The sequence below is a fragment of the Schistocerca serialis genome, chromosome 4, assembly GCF_023864345.2.
Source record: "Schistocerca serialis cubense isolate TAMUIC-IGC-003099 chromosome 4, iqSchSeri2.2, whole genome shotgun sequence".
Classification (NCBI taxonomy): domain Eukaryota; kingdom Metazoa; phylum Arthropoda; class Insecta; order Orthoptera; family Acrididae; genus Schistocerca; species Schistocerca serialis.
This window is the reverse complement of record NC_064641.1, coordinates 107,645,932-107,664,834: the sequence shown is the minus strand read 5'-3', so window position 1 is coordinate 107,664,834 and position 18,903 is coordinate 107,645,932. Positions and strand designations below refer to the sequence as shown.

At 41.7% G+C, this 18,903-nt stretch overlaps 1 protein-coding gene across 1 annotated transcript in view; it reads right to left on the bottom strand.

The window, feature by feature from the left end:
- LOC126474171 (forkhead box protein J3-like) overlaps positions 1-18,903 on the bottom strand; it is a 60,543-nt gene that overhangs the window by 17,199 nt on the left and 24,441 nt on the right. The window contains exon 5 of the mRNA XM_050101630.1: positions 18,137-18,311. Coding sequence (XP_049957587.1) covers positions 18,137-18,311 — 175 coding nt within the window. The remainder of the gene's footprint in view (positions 1-18,136; positions 18,312-18,903) is intronic.

The following is an 18,903-nucleotide window of genomic DNA, read 5'->3' as shown; positions in this document are numbered from 1 at the left end:
ACAGGCATGTGAGAAGGCTGAAAAAGGATTGGTCCAACCACTCTCAAAAGACTGACCCACTTTAAGGTATAAGTCAAGTGTTTCCAAGCTATATGCAGTGGAATGAGATGAGTTTTGTGGGTGCAGGTCAAATCAAGCGTCAATAATTTTGGCAGACCAGATGTCACCATACCTGAGGAGAACAGATTTAGCAAGTGTACAAGAGTGCCAATAAAATAAGTTGTGAAATAGGGAGCAAAGAAAAAGGATGAATGGGAAAAAATTATGAGATAGAAAAATATACGCAAATATCAGAAGTTAAAAGAAAAGTTTATGCAGCTGCCTGCATAGGATGGAAATAATTGTATCTAATACTTGAAGGATTTAGTTCAGTTTTTGAGGGACAGCAAGATTTTATGCTTCTAATTTAACGAATCATATCTCCACGGGCTACAAAGGGCTGATAAGCTGAAAACTGAACAGATTCCCTATCATTTTCAAACTTGTTGTTGAACAAAGCACTCAGAAGCATTCGGATGCCGGTAAATTTAGTCCTCAGTTTTGCCTACTGTCATACTCCTGTAACAGACGCAAGATGGAGAAAATCTGTATCAAATATGTGTTAACACAAGATGTTTGAACAAAGGCCCGTCATGAATAGATGAGACATTGGATCATTTAAACGACTCCCAGTATTTCAGAAGTTTACACGTCAACCGATTTATCAGCAGCTACTCATCTCCTGTGATGACCATGAAAAGATGGAATATCTAATTATGAGAATTTGAGGATGTCCTCAGGGTTATATAAGGCACCAGCAACAATTCAACAATCCACAAATTTATTTATTATAAGATTTAGACTTTCTATGAAATCTTCAACCTAGTCCACTGTTAACTGAGAATTTCCTTCCTCTTGTTATGTGAAAGAATTACTATCTTTTTTGGATTTGACAACTGTTGCCATCACTTTGTACCAGAATACATCACTACCGTCAAACATCTCATGAAATTACTAAGGAAGAGAGTGTTATTTAGGCTACAAGGACTCTGAGTGTGTAACACTCTTGTTACAATTGAAAGATGTTTAAAGCTAATCAGCTGTTTTGGTACACACTGAGGAATGATTTGTACTCTTCTGTGGTGCCAGTCATTACGCAACCGGGTATGTTGACGGTCAAGTTCATGGAGAATTTAAGCCCCCTATTCAGTACGCATAGGCAGTTAAACAAAGCTGAACTCTCTTACAACACAACAGAGAAAGTACTTTTAGCTTTGTCTGTAGAGCAAATTATTTCAAATGTTATTTGTATAGAAAAAGTTTACCGCTCCAACAGATCATTATGCATTAATGCTATTTCAAGCCTCAAGGACCTTAGTAGTAGGTCACTACATGGGAATTTAAGTAAATAAGACTACTCAGTAAGACATGAGCTAAGAAACCCCTACCACAATACTAATGCCTCGAGTTGGAAAGTTTGGTATATAGACGTATATGATGTCCTGATTTTTGAACTTCAGATAGCTCAGCAAGGGGATTAACAATGCAAGCAAATTCTAAGCACCATTTGGATTTGTTGTCATTAATAAAGTCCTCTGTCACAAAAAGGTCCATAGCAATAGTGTCTTCATCCCTACATTAGTGTAACCGAGCTACGACAGGTCAGGAATGATAAGGAATGCACTGAGACTGGACAAACTGGCCAATAGTCGTCAAAAGTGGATCACCACATGTGGATAGAATGACATGCAACAAGAGAAGGATGGTCAATGGAGATGGCTTAGTAGAATAACAAGTCCCATCAAGTACCCATAGAACAAAACCTAAGAAGTAGCCAAAATGTGAGACCAAACCAATGATGATTAAAAAGAACAATGCAAGAGAGCAGTGAATACACAACTGAGGCAGAGCCGCAGTGCACCAAGCTTTATAGGGCTGTGGTGGGCTTCAATTGACTGGTGAGATGGGTGTGCATCTAAACCTCGGCCTCTGTGGCTGAGTCCACAAAAATCACTGCTGGTGGTCTGGAGCACAAGTTATATCCCCACAGTTGGGGGACTGGCAAAGTCGGGCTTTCCTACTCCGACTGAGTCACAGACGGCAGCGCAATGGGGAGGCACGGGCAGGGCTGACTGCTATGATGGTACTGAAAACCCTTGGAGTGTTAGCTGTAGCAAGGTACCACCCATGGTGGGTAGCCACCACCAACAAGTCTTTCGCTCCGTATGTGCTTTCCCACACAGTCGTGCCCAGAGAATAATGCCCCGCATGGTGGGTCCACTGTTCCTGGGGCTAGGAGACGGAGGAGAGTACGCGGCTGTTGCCCACAGTCGTGGATGGGAGTGGTCCTGTATGTGCTTACTCAGGGACATTGTGAGCATAGCCATTGTGGTGATACTTCCCATGGCTTTTAACATTTGCTGTTTAAACACCTGCAACATATGCTCTGCTCCGCCAGTCGAGGACACGTACAATGGCAGACTAAATAGGTGTCTGATGCCATCTGAAACACAGAATTGTTCGATAGTCGTTGCTGTAAGTTGAGGCACACTGTCCGACACAATGGTTTGGGGAAGCCCTTCGACGGAGAGAATTTGGATGAGTGGATTAACTGTGACGTCTGTGGTCTGTGTGGTGGAAACCACCTTGCCACATATGGGTATTTAGAGTAAGCATCCACGAAAATTAGTGACAGAGCCCAGAAAGGGGTCCACAAAGTCCAAATGAATGTATTCCCAGGGGTCAAGGGGTGAAAGAATGAGCTGGAGCGATGCGATGCCGGGAGTGAGTGGAACATCTGTGCACCACAGCTTCCACAACTTCATTCAGCTTCAGCCAGCAGGTGTGTATCTGTGACATTCCCAAGTGCCTGTAATGGAGGATTTCTAAAACTTGAGGTTTCTGGCAGTCAGGATAATGACACAGTGAGCACCTGCCAGTGTGCAGCAGGAGAACATTAATGACGACTGACTGACAGTGGGAAATGCGAGCCCAGGCTCACAGCTCAGGATTGGAGTTCTTCAAAAAATATGTGGGCCACTCACTGAACACACCATAAGATAAGAGTTGCAGCACATGTCTGCAGTGATTCGAGCAGCTGTAATGGGAAACCCGTCCAAAGTGTGGTGTCATTTCACATCTATGCGGAGACAGGAAATTTCCTGCCGGCCAAAGCCCCATGCAGACTTTTGTATTGGGATCCAGATGGACCATCTCATCTCGAATTAAAAAGTGAAGTCTCATCAGCAAATCATTCCTTGTAAACTGGTCACCTACAAGCGATATGACCAACACGGTTGCTTGTGATCTTGATGAAATTCGGGTTGTGATGTGACCACATGGAATCATTGTGAGTAATAATTTGAAAGTAACATAGAAATCTCTCAAAAGTGAGAAGGAAGCCAGTATTTTCAGTATAAAAAAAAAAAAGTCTCCAGGGAAGCCTAAGAAAGGAAGAGCAATTGTTGGAGAGTATCATGGGAGACCTGAAAGGCAGTGAAATGCCGTTTCAGCCATGGTAAATAAGTGTCTGAATTGTCTTTGGGAACACTGAAAGGCAGAAATGCATGTGGGCGGCTTTCCACCTGGGCAGTGTCACCGTTTGTACTGGGTTGGTACCTTGAATCTGCAGTCGATCCTTCAAAACCTGAATGTCCTGATGATGCAACTCAGTTCGCTGCTGCTGCAGCTGTTGTAACAACTGTTGCTGCAAGAGAAGCTGTTGCTACTGCTGTTCCATGAGCTGCACGAGCTTTGTGTCCGTAGGACACGGTGAACATCTTACCTTGCTGCCAATTATTTTAACAGAGCTTCTACAGAGGGTCAGAAACCGCTAAGAATGTGCCGAGACTGGACCAACCGGCCAAGGATCATCAGCAGCAGATTGTCGCGTGTGGACAGAAAGACAGTCAATGAGAGGAGGATGGAGAAAGAAATCAGAGATCAAACAAACAATGAGTAAATAGAACAATACAAAAGAGCAGCAAATTCACAACTGAAGTGAGCTTTATAGGGCTGTGGTGAATATTAATTGGGTGGTGAGATGCGTGTGGCCTTGAGGGGCGTCGAAGCCAGCTCTACAGATGGTGACACTAGTGCCTGTAGTTTTAACAATCTCACCTACTGGCCAAGATCAAGTTCCCAGTCTTTCAGCAGTCTCTGACAGTCAGTGGACTGGGATACCTGACACATCCCTTAGAGAAAGAATTTTACAACAGCCAGATGTCACTAAACCATCTGAATTGTTTACCTTTGTTATAGTTAGCCTATTTCATATTACAGCACAAATTAATAAATATGCCTTGTTGATTATTGACCAATTTCACCAATCTTCACTGTGGTTATTCTGGCAGATACGACAATAGAATAAAAGAAATGGTCATCCAATTTCGCCACTTGGAAGCCCTGTTCAGGGAAATAATTTTTTATCATGTCTATCCACACAGATGTGCAGATTATTAAAAATCAAGAAGTTTTGAACTACACCTTTTCGTTCAAAAAGTAATACCAATGAGGAGTGTATTCATAATTCTACTTTCAAAACATAGCCACATTATATAAAACAGAATTAGCAGTACACCCACTACTGGAAAAGAGACCATGCTGGAGATGCTCCCATTGTGTCTTTGGGTTACAATGGAGGTAGCAGCAGGGACATACAGACTAAAAACTGGAAATCCTTAGGATATCCAGAATCCCAAACAAATATAAAAAATGTACAGACTTTCAGCAACTGTTTTCACACAACAGTGATGTGTTGACACATTGGCGGCATAATGTATCAGAACAGAACTTTGAAGTATATACTTGCAGTTACTTTTTTTAAATTTATTACATTTAATATATGTTACTGTAATTTTTTCAGTAACTTAAATAAATCTCATCCTTGGTGTCAATACCAGTTATGTAATTGATGGGAGTATTTTGATTTCTAACAAACAATAAAATGAGACAAAAATGAACATACAGTTGTTGATAATAAGCTTTCAGAAAACAACATTGAATTTTGCCATAAATTAAAAGATTTTTCCTGTTCCTAGCAACTGATCACTGAGGACAGACAGGCCTACCAAAAGGCCATTTCAATCCAGAAGTTGGGCAAGGCTGTTCTATTTGAGAGTTGGCTAAAACTTGGAGATACAGACTCAGTGCAAAACTGAATATGCGTAGAGAAGTAGTTAGGCAAGAACAAAAGTACATTATTTATTGCTATGAAAAACTACAGTCTGAAATCAAATATTCTTGGATAGAACCAAATATTAAAAAGTCCTAAACCTATGCTGTCGTCAGAAATTTGAAATAAAGGCCTGGATAAAGGCCTTCAACAGGCCGCTCCACACATTACGGTCATCCACCATACACATCTATGCTGCTCCAGTGTCTTTCCTAGTGTTGCCTACACACTGTCCATTAAAACATTGCCTCTGTCTGCTCCAACTCAATCACAACAGTACACTGAACTGACAGCTCTGCAGTCTCTCTGGGACCTCCTCCATTTTTCCACTACTTTTGATTTTAAATTCTTCACTATGCTCATAAAGTCTGGTGAAAGCTGTAATGCTGATGTACATATTGACCATTATACTAATGTAGGGCAAAGCTAACTTACTCTCTTGTTTCTCAAAGACTGTTAGCACTGATTTTGGTCAAGATATTTTTCTCGGACACTATGAATCAAAATCAAAATGGTTAGTTTATTTGCGCTCCCTTCTATGTGCTAAAATAATATTTAAAACTTGCAAAGGGTGCATTGAGTGATGCCCATTCTATCATTTAGTGATTATCTTGTTCATTACAGGGAGTAGGCTACAATGTCTATAGATTTTTTTTTTTTTTTTTGTTTTTTTTTTTTTTGTGTCCCCCTTTTTATAAAAGTGAATTATAACAGCAATGTTCCAGTTCTGTAAAGCTCCTTTCCTAGGTAGACATTTGTTACTTAATTTTCGGTATTTCTTTTGTACATTTCCTCTCAATTTATCTACTTTAATAGAAACACTGATATATTGTGGTGCCTTTCCTAAATTGGTCCTTCAAATAGCTTTGTATATGTTTTCCAGTATTACTTCCAGAATGTCACTGTTTTCATCATCTATCTATGTTTGTGATTCATCTGTTAAATTAAATAATCACTGAACAAAATTTTCAAATACTTCCAAGACTTTCCCTTTAGATGCTGTGCAATCTGCCATCTTAGCTGATGAAATGCCAATGGTCTCGCCTCATCAAATACACCGTTCTCGTCAAAACACCAAAGCTAAGCAATGTCAAGCTCGGCCAGTACTTGGATGGATAACCGCCTGTCTACACCACATGCCGTCAGCAGCTTTCCCTTTGTCTTTATGGCAAAATGGAAGAGGGGTGGTGGCACAAAGTTCCCGACCATCAGACTTTGTGCCAATGCCGTGGCTTATATCATTAAGCTCAGCGGCTCCCTTGGTGCTACTGGGGGGAGTGAGCTGTGTGCCGGCACTGGTTTACACCCCTTCCTTCTCTCATCATCACACTACACACACACACATTCCAGTCATGTACACTTATCAGATAGACTTAACCTTTTTGCTGCTAAAGATGTGCTTTCTGCGTTCCGTGCTGAGGGCAATGTTTGTTATGGCTGTACTATTCACCTAATTGAAAATTGAGAGCAAAATGATATCTCATTTTGTTCTTTGAGTTATTGAGTTTTATATCTGAGTAAGGTTGCATGAGACGCACCCATTCACGTCCTTGCCCATCTCGAATCAGGTGGTCATAACAATTGTCATATTTCATAAACAATTTAAGATACCAAAACAATGTTTTTGTGAATGATAGCGCACAATGAAGCACATATGCTGTATGATAAATGCTTGAAACATTTTTGTTCACTGATAGACGAAAGTAACACATCCGCAGCAGTGAGAGTGCAGCTGCTCAGGATGCGTACAAATGTCCATAGCACTATAGGAAAAACTACGCGGCACGCATATACACTTCCACAGCGCTGGGGAAATGGCACAGGAGGATATGTATATGTGTCCACAACAGCGAAAGGTTTAAACACACAACCCTCACACTTTGCAATGGAAAGGTAAAGTACAAGAGTGTGCAAACGACAGAAAAACCTTTCCAATTAGGAAGCTGAACCTGCCCTTCTGGGTCTCTCAGCCAACAATGTCACATGACTTTACTTTTTACTGATGAAATGTGATCCCTCCCCAAATTAATTTTCTGTTCTGTTTTCTTCATACAGCATTGTCATTGTTGCTGACTGTTTCTCTTACCAAATTTTCACTGTAGCTTTCACACCCTATCACAGACATTTATGAATAGTTTTATGTAACTGAACATATTCTATAACATTGCTATTAGTATTTACTTGTAACTCTCATTTTCTATTTAAGAGTTGCTTTGATCCATTTTGCTTTCTTCATTTTGCAGACAACTTTGTTAAATAATTGCCCCCTTTCTCATATTTCTTGGTATAATCTTCACTTTCAATGATGCAAAAATCGGTTGCATTCATTCATCTGGTACACCTCGCTCTTCTCAAAAAGTCATGTTCTTTTTGAAACGCAAGAGAACTGCTGATAATTATTATTGCAGGAAACAATAATTGGTCATTCCCCCTTTCCTCACCCACCAGACTGCCTCCCTACCCCTCACCCCTAAAACCAGAGGAAACCTCTTGAACTCAACAATCTCATCAATTCAGGGCTCACTACAAAGCTGTTTTTCTGAACGTGGTGTTTGATGCCATTTAAGGCAGAGTCTCACACTTACTCTGAATGGAGAGAAAGTGCAGGAACTTCAAATAGGTGGACTGAGCTCATTACCTTCTGTTTCTGGCAGAAGGTTTGAGACATATGGATACAGAAATCTTTAGAATTTTTTATCTTTTTATGCTTCAGAAGAATTAAAAATGCAGAGAAGAGAGAAATGCCTAAAAAACCCTGGTACCATTGGAACATACATGTAAATTAATTACAGCGAATTCTGTGCAGATTTAGCTCAGTGTTTGATATAACGTATTTACATTTTGTTGTCTAAAAGGAAGTACCAATGAGAAGGGTGTGAACAGACTGTCTACTGTGACTGAATTTTTACACTAACAGCAATATTGTTAGTGTTGTAGGAATGTTCTTCTAAAATGTAAATTTTTTCCTTGATAAAAGGTGAACTACTTAGTCAAGATCGCTTGTAAACAATCTTTACTGTTGAGCACCAGCTTCAGTAAGCATGGTTACCATCTGTAGACGTCGATAAAACATTATTACACATTTTGTACACCATTTATCGAGATCTGAAGATGGTAACCATGCTTACCAAAACTGGTATTCAACAATCAAGGCTGTTTACATGTTATCTCAGCTAAGAAGTTCACCCTCTTTCAAGTAATTATTACGGGTCACCTCCTTCCTACTACTCGAGCTGAGTCAACTAACGAATACTTTTGGACTAAAAGAAGCATTGAGTTGATAATAAGTGCACGCAAAAAAAAAAAAAAAAAAAAAAAAAAAAAAAAAAAACACCTGCTAGCTTCAGGAGTTATTCTGTGACAAGCGAGAGTAACACACACACACCTATGGCCCCTACATGGTGCCGGCTAAACTAGGAGTGGCAATGCTATTTTTCGGGTGGTGGACAGGTTGTGGTGGGGGTTAGTGTCGGGTAGGGTAGGTAGAGGAAGGCAGGAAGTAGGAGGCAGTAAGAGGGACTGGGGATGGATGGCTAGCATCTCAAAGGGAAGTGACTGGTTTGCCTGCTAGGAATGCGGGAGGAATTGTAGTGCCCACTGGGAAGCAGCACACGCTGAAGGTGAAGTGACGTGAACTGGGAGTGGATAACCAGATGGATGAAGGGGGAACTTTTCAGTGGAGGGTGCAGGGACAGTGAGTTACCTGAGACTGAGGCCAGAACAATTAGAGGAGCAGGAGATGTGCTGTAAGGATAACTCCCATAGCCAAAGTTCAGAGAAGCTGGTGGTGGAGGGAAGGATCCAGGTGGCTCGGGCTGTAAAGCAGTCACTGAAACTGAGCATGTTGTGCTCAGGTGCATGTTTCATCACTCTTTGATCTCAACAATAGTTTGGCAGTGGGCATTAAGCCTGGTCGACAGCTGGTTGGTAGTCATACGACATAGAAAGATGTATAGTGTCTGCAGCAGAGCTGAAATATGACGAGGCTGCTTTCACAGTGGCTCAGCCTCTGATGTGGTAGGATGGCCTGTTACAGGACTGGAGTGGGAGGTGCTGTGTGGGTGGACTGGGCAAATCTTGCACCTTGGCCTACCACAGGGATATGATTCCTGTCGCAAGAGATTGGCAGCAGGAGTGGCGTAAGGGTGGACTAGGATCTTGTGTAGCTGGGTGGGTCACAGAACACCTCTTTAGAGGGGGTAGGAAGGATTTTGGATAGACTGTCACTCAAAATGGTAGAATGAGAGATAATCAAAGACCCAGTGAACAATATGGGTCAGTTGCTCCAGTCCAGATGATATTGTGTGATGAGGGGCATGCTCCTTTGTAGCTGATTCTTGGTGGTGGTGGAAGGGTTGAGGTGTGAGAGAATGTAGCATGGGAAAACTGTTTGTGGGCAAGGTTTGGGGGTATTGCCTGCATGTGAAGGCCTTTGTGAGGTCTTCAGCATACAGGGCAATGGAATTCTTATCACTGCAGATATGTTGTCTATGGGTGGCTAGGCTGTATGGCAGGAAGCTTTTGGTGTGGAAGGGAAGACAGCTTTTGGAATGGAGGTACTGTTGGTGGTTAGTGGGTTTAATGAAGACGGAGGTGTGGATGGAGCCACAGAGGAGTAGAGATCAACGACCTGGAAGGTAGCACGTTGCTCCACAACCTCTACACCTTTTCTCCCACCTGTTTCACCAGGTCCTCCTCTACCCAATGCACCATTTTCCTGGACTTGACCTCCCCCTCTCTGATAGCTCCATCTATACAACTGTCCACATTAAACCCACTAACCTCCAACAGTACCTGCCTTTCAACAGCTGCCATCCCTTTCACACCAAAAAATCTCTTGCCAGGGCTTCAGTTATCTCACATTCTGCCCTGAATTGAGAGATATCCCACCCAAGACCCTTCCACCCCTCCTAAATTGTTGTTCTAATAGCCACAAAAACCTACACAACAATTTAGATCATCCGCATTCCACTCCTACTCCCAAGCCCTTGCAATACAGGTTATATTTCTGTTGGAGAGCAAGGTGCAAGACATGCCAAATCAACCCACCCAGCTCCTCCTACTCCAGTTCTGTCACAGCCTTATTCTATCCCATCAGAGGCCGGGCCACTGTGAAAGCAGCCATATCATACATCAACTCTGCTGCAAACATTGCACAGCTTTTCATGTTGGTATGACTACCCACCAGATGGCCACCTGGATGAATGTCCACAATCAAATTATTGTGAGAAATAAGGTAGACCACCCAGCAGCACAACATGCTCACTTTCAACGGCTGCTTCCCAACCCAAGCCATCTGGATCCTTCCCTCCACCACCAGCTTCCCTGAATTACGCAGATGGAAGTTAGCCTTACAACACAATCTCTGCTTCCAGGATTGTCTTGGCCCCTACCTCAGGTAATCCACTGTCCTCACATCCTCCACCCAACAGTTTCACCTTCCTCCACCCTGTGACCCTCTCCCACTTCAGCCCCACATCACCTTCAGTTAGTGCTGGTTCCCAAAGGCGACTACAATTGTGCCAGCCAGCCCATATACCCGCCCTCTCTCCCTCACTCTTTCCTAGCAGGCAAATCAGTCGCCTCTCTCTGAGATGGTAGCCACCCTCCACCACTTCCTCTCCCCTCCTCGTGCCCCATCTGACACTATCCCCACCACAACCAGTCCGCCTGCTGAAAAATAGCATTGGCACTCTTAGTCCAGCCAGCACCATGTTAGCAGATAGGTGTGTGTGTGTGTGTGTGTGTGTGTGTGTGTGTGTGAGTGTGAGTGAGAGAGAGAGAGAGAGAGAGAGAGAGAGAGAGCACGCCCGCGCAGGCACGAATGCCTGTTTTACTCTAGTCTGTCAAAGGCGAACTCCAAAAGTTATCAAATTTTCTTGTACCTATCGACAACTCAATGCTTCTGCTTTTTGGTGAGTGGTCTCCTTTCATCCAGAAGTACTTACATAGTAATACCATTAGTTATGTTATGTAGCATAGGGAAAAAATATTCCACTGAAAGGCAGCAAAGCAGGCTCAGACATGGTAATTGGCTGTCTCTATAGGCCTCCTGGCTCAGCAGCTGTTGTGGCTGAGCACCTGAAGGATAATTTGGAAAATATTTCGAGTATATTTCCCCACCATGTTAAAGTTCTGGGTGGAGATTTTAATTTGCCGGATATAGACTGGGAGACTCAAACGTTCGTAACGGGTGGCAGGGACAAAGAATCTAGTGAAATTTTTTTAAGTGCTTTATCTGAAAACTACCTTGAGCAGTTAAACAGAGAACCGACTCATGGCGGTAACATATTAGACCTTCTGGTGACAAACAGACCTGAACTATTTGAAACAGTTAACGCAGAACAGGGAATCAGCGATCATAAAGCGGTTACTGCATCGATGATTTCAGCCGTAAATAGAAATATTAAAAAAGGTAGGAAGATATTTCTATTTAGGAAAAGTGACGAAAAGCAGATTTCAGAGTACCAGATGGCTCAACACAAAAGTTTTGTCTCAAGTACAGATAATGTTGAGGATCAGTGGACCAAGTTCAAAACCATCGTACAATATGCGTTAGATGAGTATGTGCCAAGCAAGATCGTAAGAGATGGAAAAGAGCCACCGTGGTACAACAACTGAGTTAGAAAACTGCTGCAAAGGGAACTTCACAGCAAACATAAACATAGCCAAAGCCTTGCAGACAAACAAAAATTACGCGAAGCGAAATGTAGTGTCAGGAGGGCTATGCGAGAGGCGTTCAATGAATTCGAAAGTAAAGTTCTATGTACTGACTTGGCAGAAAATCCTAAGAAATTTTGGTCTTATGTCAAAGTGGTAGGTGGATCAAAACAAAATGTCCAGACACTCTGTGACCAAAATGGTACTGAAACAGAGGATGACAGACTAAAGGCCGAAATACTAAATGTCTTTTTCCAAAGCTGTTTCACAGAGGAAGACTGCACTGTAGTTCCTTCTCTAGATTGTTGCACAAATGACAAAATGGTAGATATCGAAATAAATGACAGAGAGATAGAGAAACAATTAAAATCGCTCAAAAGAAGAAAGGCCGCTGGACCTGATGGGATACCAGTTCGATTTTACACAGAGTATGCGAAGGAACTTGCCCCCCTTCTTGCAGCGGTGTACCGTAGGTCTCTTGAAGAGTGTAGCGTTACAAAGGATTGGAAAAGGGCACAGGTCATCCCCGTTTTCAAGAAGGGACGTCAAACAGATGTGCAGAACTATAGACCTATATCTCTAAAGTCGATCAGTTGTAGAATTTTGGAATACATATTATGTTCGAGTATACTGACTTTTCTGGAGACTAGAAATCTACTCTGTAGGAATCAGCAGGGGTTTCGAAATGACGATCGTGTGAAACCCAGCTCGCGCTATTCGTCCACGAGACTCAGAGGGCCACAGACACAGTTTCCCAGGTAGATGCCGTGTTTCTTGACTTCCGCAAGGCATTCAATACAGTTCCCCACAGTCGTTTAATGAACAAAGTAAGAGCATATGGACTATCAGACCAATTGTGTGATTGGATTGAAGAGTTACTAGATAACAGAACACAGCATGTCATTCTCAATGGATAGAAGTCTTCCGAAGTAAGAGTGATTTCAGGTGTGCTGCAGGGGTGTGTCTTAGGACCGTTGCTATATTCACAATATACATAAATGACCTTGTGGATGACATCGGAAGTTCACTGAGGCTTTTTGCGGATGATGCTGTGGTATATCGAGAGGTTGTAACAGTGGAAAATTGTACTGAAATGCAGGAGGATCTGCAGCGAATTGACGCATGGTGCAGGGAATGGCAATTGAATCTCAATGTAGACAAGTGTAATGTGCTGTGAATACATAGAAAGAAAGATCTCTTATCATTTAGCTACAATATAGCAGGTCAGCAACTGGAAGCAGTTAATTCCATAAATTATCTGGGAGTACGCATGAGAAGTGAATTAAAATGGAATGATCATATAAAGTTGATCGTCGGTAAAGCAGATGCCAGACTGAGATTCATTGGAAGAATCCTAAGGAAATGCAATCCGAAAACAAAGGAAGTAGGTTACAGTACGTTTATTCGCCCACTGCTTGAATACTGCTCAGCAGTGTGGGATCCGTACCAGATAGGGTTGATAGAAGAGATATAGAAGATCCAATGGAGAGCAGCGCGCTTCGTTACAGGATCATTTAGTAATCGCGAAAGCGTTACGGAGATGATAGATAAACTCCAGTGGAAGACTCTGCAGGAGAGATGCTCAGTAGCTCAGTACGGGCTTTTGTTGAAGTTTCGGGAACATACCTTCACCTAAGAGTCAAGCAGTATATTGCTCCCTCCTACGTATATCTCGCGAAGAGATCATGAGGATGAAATCAGAGAGATTAGAGCCCACACAGACGCATACCGACAATCCTTCTTTCCACGAACAAAGCGGGACTGGAATAGAAGGGAGAACCGATAGAGGTACTCAAGGAACCCTCCGCCACACACCGTCAGGTGGCTTGCGGAGTATGGATGTAGATGTAGATGTAGGAAGCCAAAAAATTAAGGACACAGTATAATTGCTCAAGTATAAGAAAACACTGAATATAAGATGAACATCCCCCCTCCTATTTGTTAAGAGGATCCTTGAGAAAATTTTACTTTTAACATATTCTGACTAATCAGAATTACAAACTGTTTTACTGATTTATGTACCTGTTTATAAAAGTTAACATTATACCAATTCCTAACTTAAGACCATTTACTGATTGTCTATATTTTGATAGAACAAGGAGAAATAATATAAACAATAAGATTGGTTCACTTTAATTGTTATCGTAATTTCACTTTTTCCTTACTTTCTAAGCCAATTGTCTGTAGTATCACTATCATCAATCATGATCACTGACACCGCCACAGCCACCACCAATATCATCACCACCACCGCCACTGGTATCATCGCCTGGGATGATAGTTTAATTTAACCAATGAGAAGTAAGAAAAAAGGTAATGCATGAGGATCATTCCAAAAGAACAAAACATTTTTTCCTACAAAAATTTTTATTCGATATAGTTAAATGAAACTGTGTTTTACACACAATTTGATACCCAAGCTACTAGGTCTACAACTTTTCTTCCACCTTCTTTTCCGGAAGTTCGGAGCTTTATTGTAAAAACTTACAAAAAAATTATGATTCATAGTATTGCCCATCGCTGGGCACTACATTCTCCCGTCTTTTGGATAGCATACGAATCCCATGGCGGAAGAACTGGGCATCTTTTGTGTTGATCCACGAATCAATTCAATTTTGCTCTTGTTCATATGATCGGTAGTGTTGGTCAGCCACACTGTATGACACTGATCGAAAAAAGTGGTAGTCAGAGGGAACAAGGTATGGAGAATACAGCAGGAGTGATAGGACTTCTCATTTCAACGTTTCCATGTATATTTTGATGGGTTTTGCGACATGGGGTCGAGCACTGACCTGCTGCAAAATTACCTTTATGTGTCTCTCACTGTATTGTGGCCATTTGTGTTTCAGTGCTGGGCTCGAATGCATCAGTTGCTTTCGATAACGATGTCCTGTGACTGTCTTCGTCTGTTTCAGTAGCTACGAAAACGTGGTGTATTCCACTGCCACACCGGACTTCAACATCAAAATCACCGTTCTTAAGGCATTGAAAACATTCTCTGTATGTTCTTCCACTAACAGTTACCTCACCATTTGTCTTACCCAACATTTTAAGAGCCACAGCCGCAGATTTCTTCATGTTAAAGGAGAAAATTAAAACTTCCTACAAATGGCGAGAAATGGGTACTTAAGTTGATGTACTTAATCGAGAATAACCTTGTGATGCAATCACAAATCAACTAATATTTTTATGGCATTATGTTTACAGATGCCTAAGCTTATTGTATTACATCTATGACCAACCACCCAAACCCCACTTGCCGCTACTGCTGTCTATTGCAAAACGGCGGAAGCAAAGTTGAAGACCTAATATTTTTCTACCTAGTCACCATTCAAGTTTAGGTACTTGTCATACCATTTTACCAGCTTTTCTATGCGTTCTGCATACTCTATTGTCACCAGGTTGTTGAACTACCGATTAACGGCTTCTTTAAGTTCATCATCACTTCCAGAGTGTTGTCCACTCAAGAAATCATTCAATTTGGAGAAGTGATAATCACTTGTAGCTAAGTCCAGACTGAATGGTGGATGCTAAAACATTTCCTACTGAAACTGATGAAGCAAGTCCTATGTCACTCCCACTACCTGCGGACATGCATTATCGCAAAGGAGCATGACTCCACCGGTTAGCATTCCACACCACTTGTTTTTAATGGGGTGGTGAAGTTGTTGAAGTAGCCGACAGCAGGCCAATGCACTTATGGTCTCACTTCCATGTAGTCAATCAGCGTGACACTCTTACGATTCCAAAACACTGTAACCATAACCTATCTGATGCTCACAATTTGTTTTGCTTTTTATTTTCAGTTTAGTTGGGTATTATGAATAATACCATTTCACTGACTGACGCTTTTTTTCTAGTGTGAAATGTGATAGCGAAATCTCATCACCAGTGACAATGTGATTCAAAAATTCAAACATTCTTTACTTTCTGAATGACCCTCCCATTTTTACACATGAGCTGGAATGAAATTTATAATCATGCTTGTCATAAATATTCGCCTGTTTCTTCCAAATATGTTGCGACTCCAATGATTGTGGTTGGACCTAAGAACACGGCTGTCTTTTCCGAATGAATAGCGGATTTCGCATCTACATTAATGTGAGAATATGACAACATTACTTTGTCCTTTGCCTCCAAATATGCCGTATGCCCACTGCTCTCTCACTGGATGCATAGAACCACAATGTAGATGCATTTGTGAACACTACTTAATTGTGAATTGGTCTGACATTCCATGTGACTATGTGTTATGTGTATATTACCTACGTTTAAATTGGCTGTTGCCTAAGCAAGCACTGCTAGTTCAGCTTTAATAGGTCTGGCTTGAAAATGGACTTTGTAGTTCGATACTAGTGTCTGGAGGGTTATGTGCCTAGTAAGTGGATAAAGGATGGGAAAGATCCACCATGATTTAATAATGAAATTCAACAGATGCTGGGGAAGCAGAAGCTGTTGCAATCTCAGTTCAACAGCAAATGCACAAATTACGACAAGTGAAGGTTAGCAGAGATCTGTAGGTCAGTGGAAAGATCTATTCGTGAAGCATACAATAACTACCACTGTCACACCTTATCAGAAGATCTGGCAGAGAACCCAAGAAAATTCTTGTCTTGCGTAAAATCGCTAAGCAGGTCTAAGGCTTCAATTCATCCCCTTGTCGATCAGTCTGGTGTGGCAGTTAAAGAAATCATTCACACAGAAGAATTGTACAAATATACCATCATTTGACAATCAGATAGACTTATATATGGATAACATCATAAGGTGCATATCTAGCATAGAGAAGCAACTGAAAGATTTGAAAGCAAGTAATTCACTTCGATTTTACAAAGAGTATTCTATGGCAATGGCCCACTACTTGGCTTGCATTTATTGTGAATCTCTCGCCCAGCACAAAGTCCCAAGCAACTGGAAAAAAGCTCAAATGACTCCAATATATAAGAAGGGTAAAAGAACGGACCCGCAAAATTACAGACCAATATCCCTAACTGCTTTTGCTGCAGAATCCTCTAACATATTCTCAGTTCGAATATAATAAACTTTCTTGAGACTGAGAAGCTTATATCCACAAACCAGGGTGGTTTTAGAAAGCATTGCTCGTGCAAAACTCAGCTTGTCATTTTCTCACGTACACAACAAACTATGGATGAAGGGCAACAGGCAGATTCCATATGTCTAGATTTCCGGAAAGCGTTTGATATGGTGGCCCACTGCAGGCTGTTAAAAAAAGATATGAGCATACAGAATAAGTTCACAGATATGTGAGTGGCTCAAAGACTTTTTAAGTAACAGACCCCAGTATGCTGTCCTTGATGGCGAGTGTTGGTCAGAGACAAGGATATTGTATGGAGTGCCCCAGGGAAGTGTGATAGGACCGCTGTTGTTCTCAACACACATAAATGATATGGCGGACATGGTGGGCAGCTATCTGTGGTTGTTTGCTGATGATGCTGTGGTGTACAGTAAGATGTACAAGTTGAATGACTGTAGGAAGGTACACAATGATTCAGACAAAATTTCCAGTTTGTGTGATGAATGGCAGCTAGCCCTAGATGTGGAAAAATGTAAGTTAATGCACAAGATGAAATCTCTAATGTTCCAATACAGTATTTCTTGTGTCCTGTTTGATGCAGCCCAGTCATTTAAATACCTGGGCGTAACGTTGCAAAGCAATATGAGAGGGAACAAACACATAAGAACAGTGGTAGGGAAGGTGAATGGTCAAATTTGGTTTATTGGGAGAATTTTTGGAAAGAGTGGTTCCTTGTACAGGAGACCACATATAGGGCACTGGTGCAACCTATTCTTGAGAACTGCTCAAGTGTTTGGGATCCATATCAGGTCAGACTGAAGGAAGACATCGAAGCAATTAGACTGAAGGAAGACATCAAAGCAATTCAGAGGTGGGCTGCTAGATTTGTTATTGATGTAGATGTAGCACCAGCATAATTAAACACAACCATGAACAAATTACAATACAGAATTTATGCTACACACTTGCTCTTAAACCAAACTCCTATCCGTTTCAGTGATGTCTTTCATCAAATGAATGTCGCCACTGCCTTCACATCACTTCCTTCAAACAATGTCAGCATCTGACGCACTCAGAACCACCTACAATAGTACAGGTGACAATAGGAGAGTATGCCCTCGTTATTTAACCACATCCGCTAACCAGCTCCGCGTCATCAGTTAGCCCTTGCTTTACAAATTCCACAACAACGAAAAATAACTAACAACCTTCAATCCCATGTGGCATATCCTATTACCGACAAGAAGACAGCAGAAGTGTGTACAGCAGCTACAGTTACTGTTACATACCAGAGAGGTCTGCAGAGTAGCCATGAATGGCAGTGGCATCTGCTACCTGCCAACCGGGTAGGGATGGCGTGGACGACACGGTTGGGCCAGCAGGGCCAGCTGTGTACACGCAGTTGCTCAGGTCACTGCCCCCGCTCCCATTGCTGCCACACTCTGGGCTATATGGCACTGCTGCCTGTAATGTATATACACAGGAACACTGCTTATGGGTAAATTTCCATTGGGCAACCACTGATGGCAGAGATAATACAGTAACAGCACGGAAACATATCCACAAAATCCAGCAGCTCTAAAAAAATTCTGAAAATATATAACTATACTTATATATAACAATATATAATATAAGACATGTGACCAGTGTCAGCAGCAAAAGAGAGAGAGAGAGAGAGAGAGAGAGAGAGAGAGAGAGAGAGAGAGAGAGAGAGAGAGAGAGAGAGAGTCAGGATAAATATTTAGTCTGTTCCCCACCTCTTTTTACATTACTCATTGGGTTTCTGTCCTAAAGATGGACATAAAATTTCTAACTCATCTGTCACTCTCTCTTTATATAATCCAGAAAACTCACTAAAAGAAGTGTCCATCTGTAGCAGCTAAACATATTGATTATGGTGGGTTAAAAAGCTGTCAATAGCTATTTGTTCTCAGAAATCACCTAAAAGAAATTAAAGCTATTCTTAACCCCAAGGTTGGCTTGAACACTGCAGAACAAGATTTACCTATTCAATTACAGATGAGTCTACAGTTTAACGTACACTCTGAAACACAGT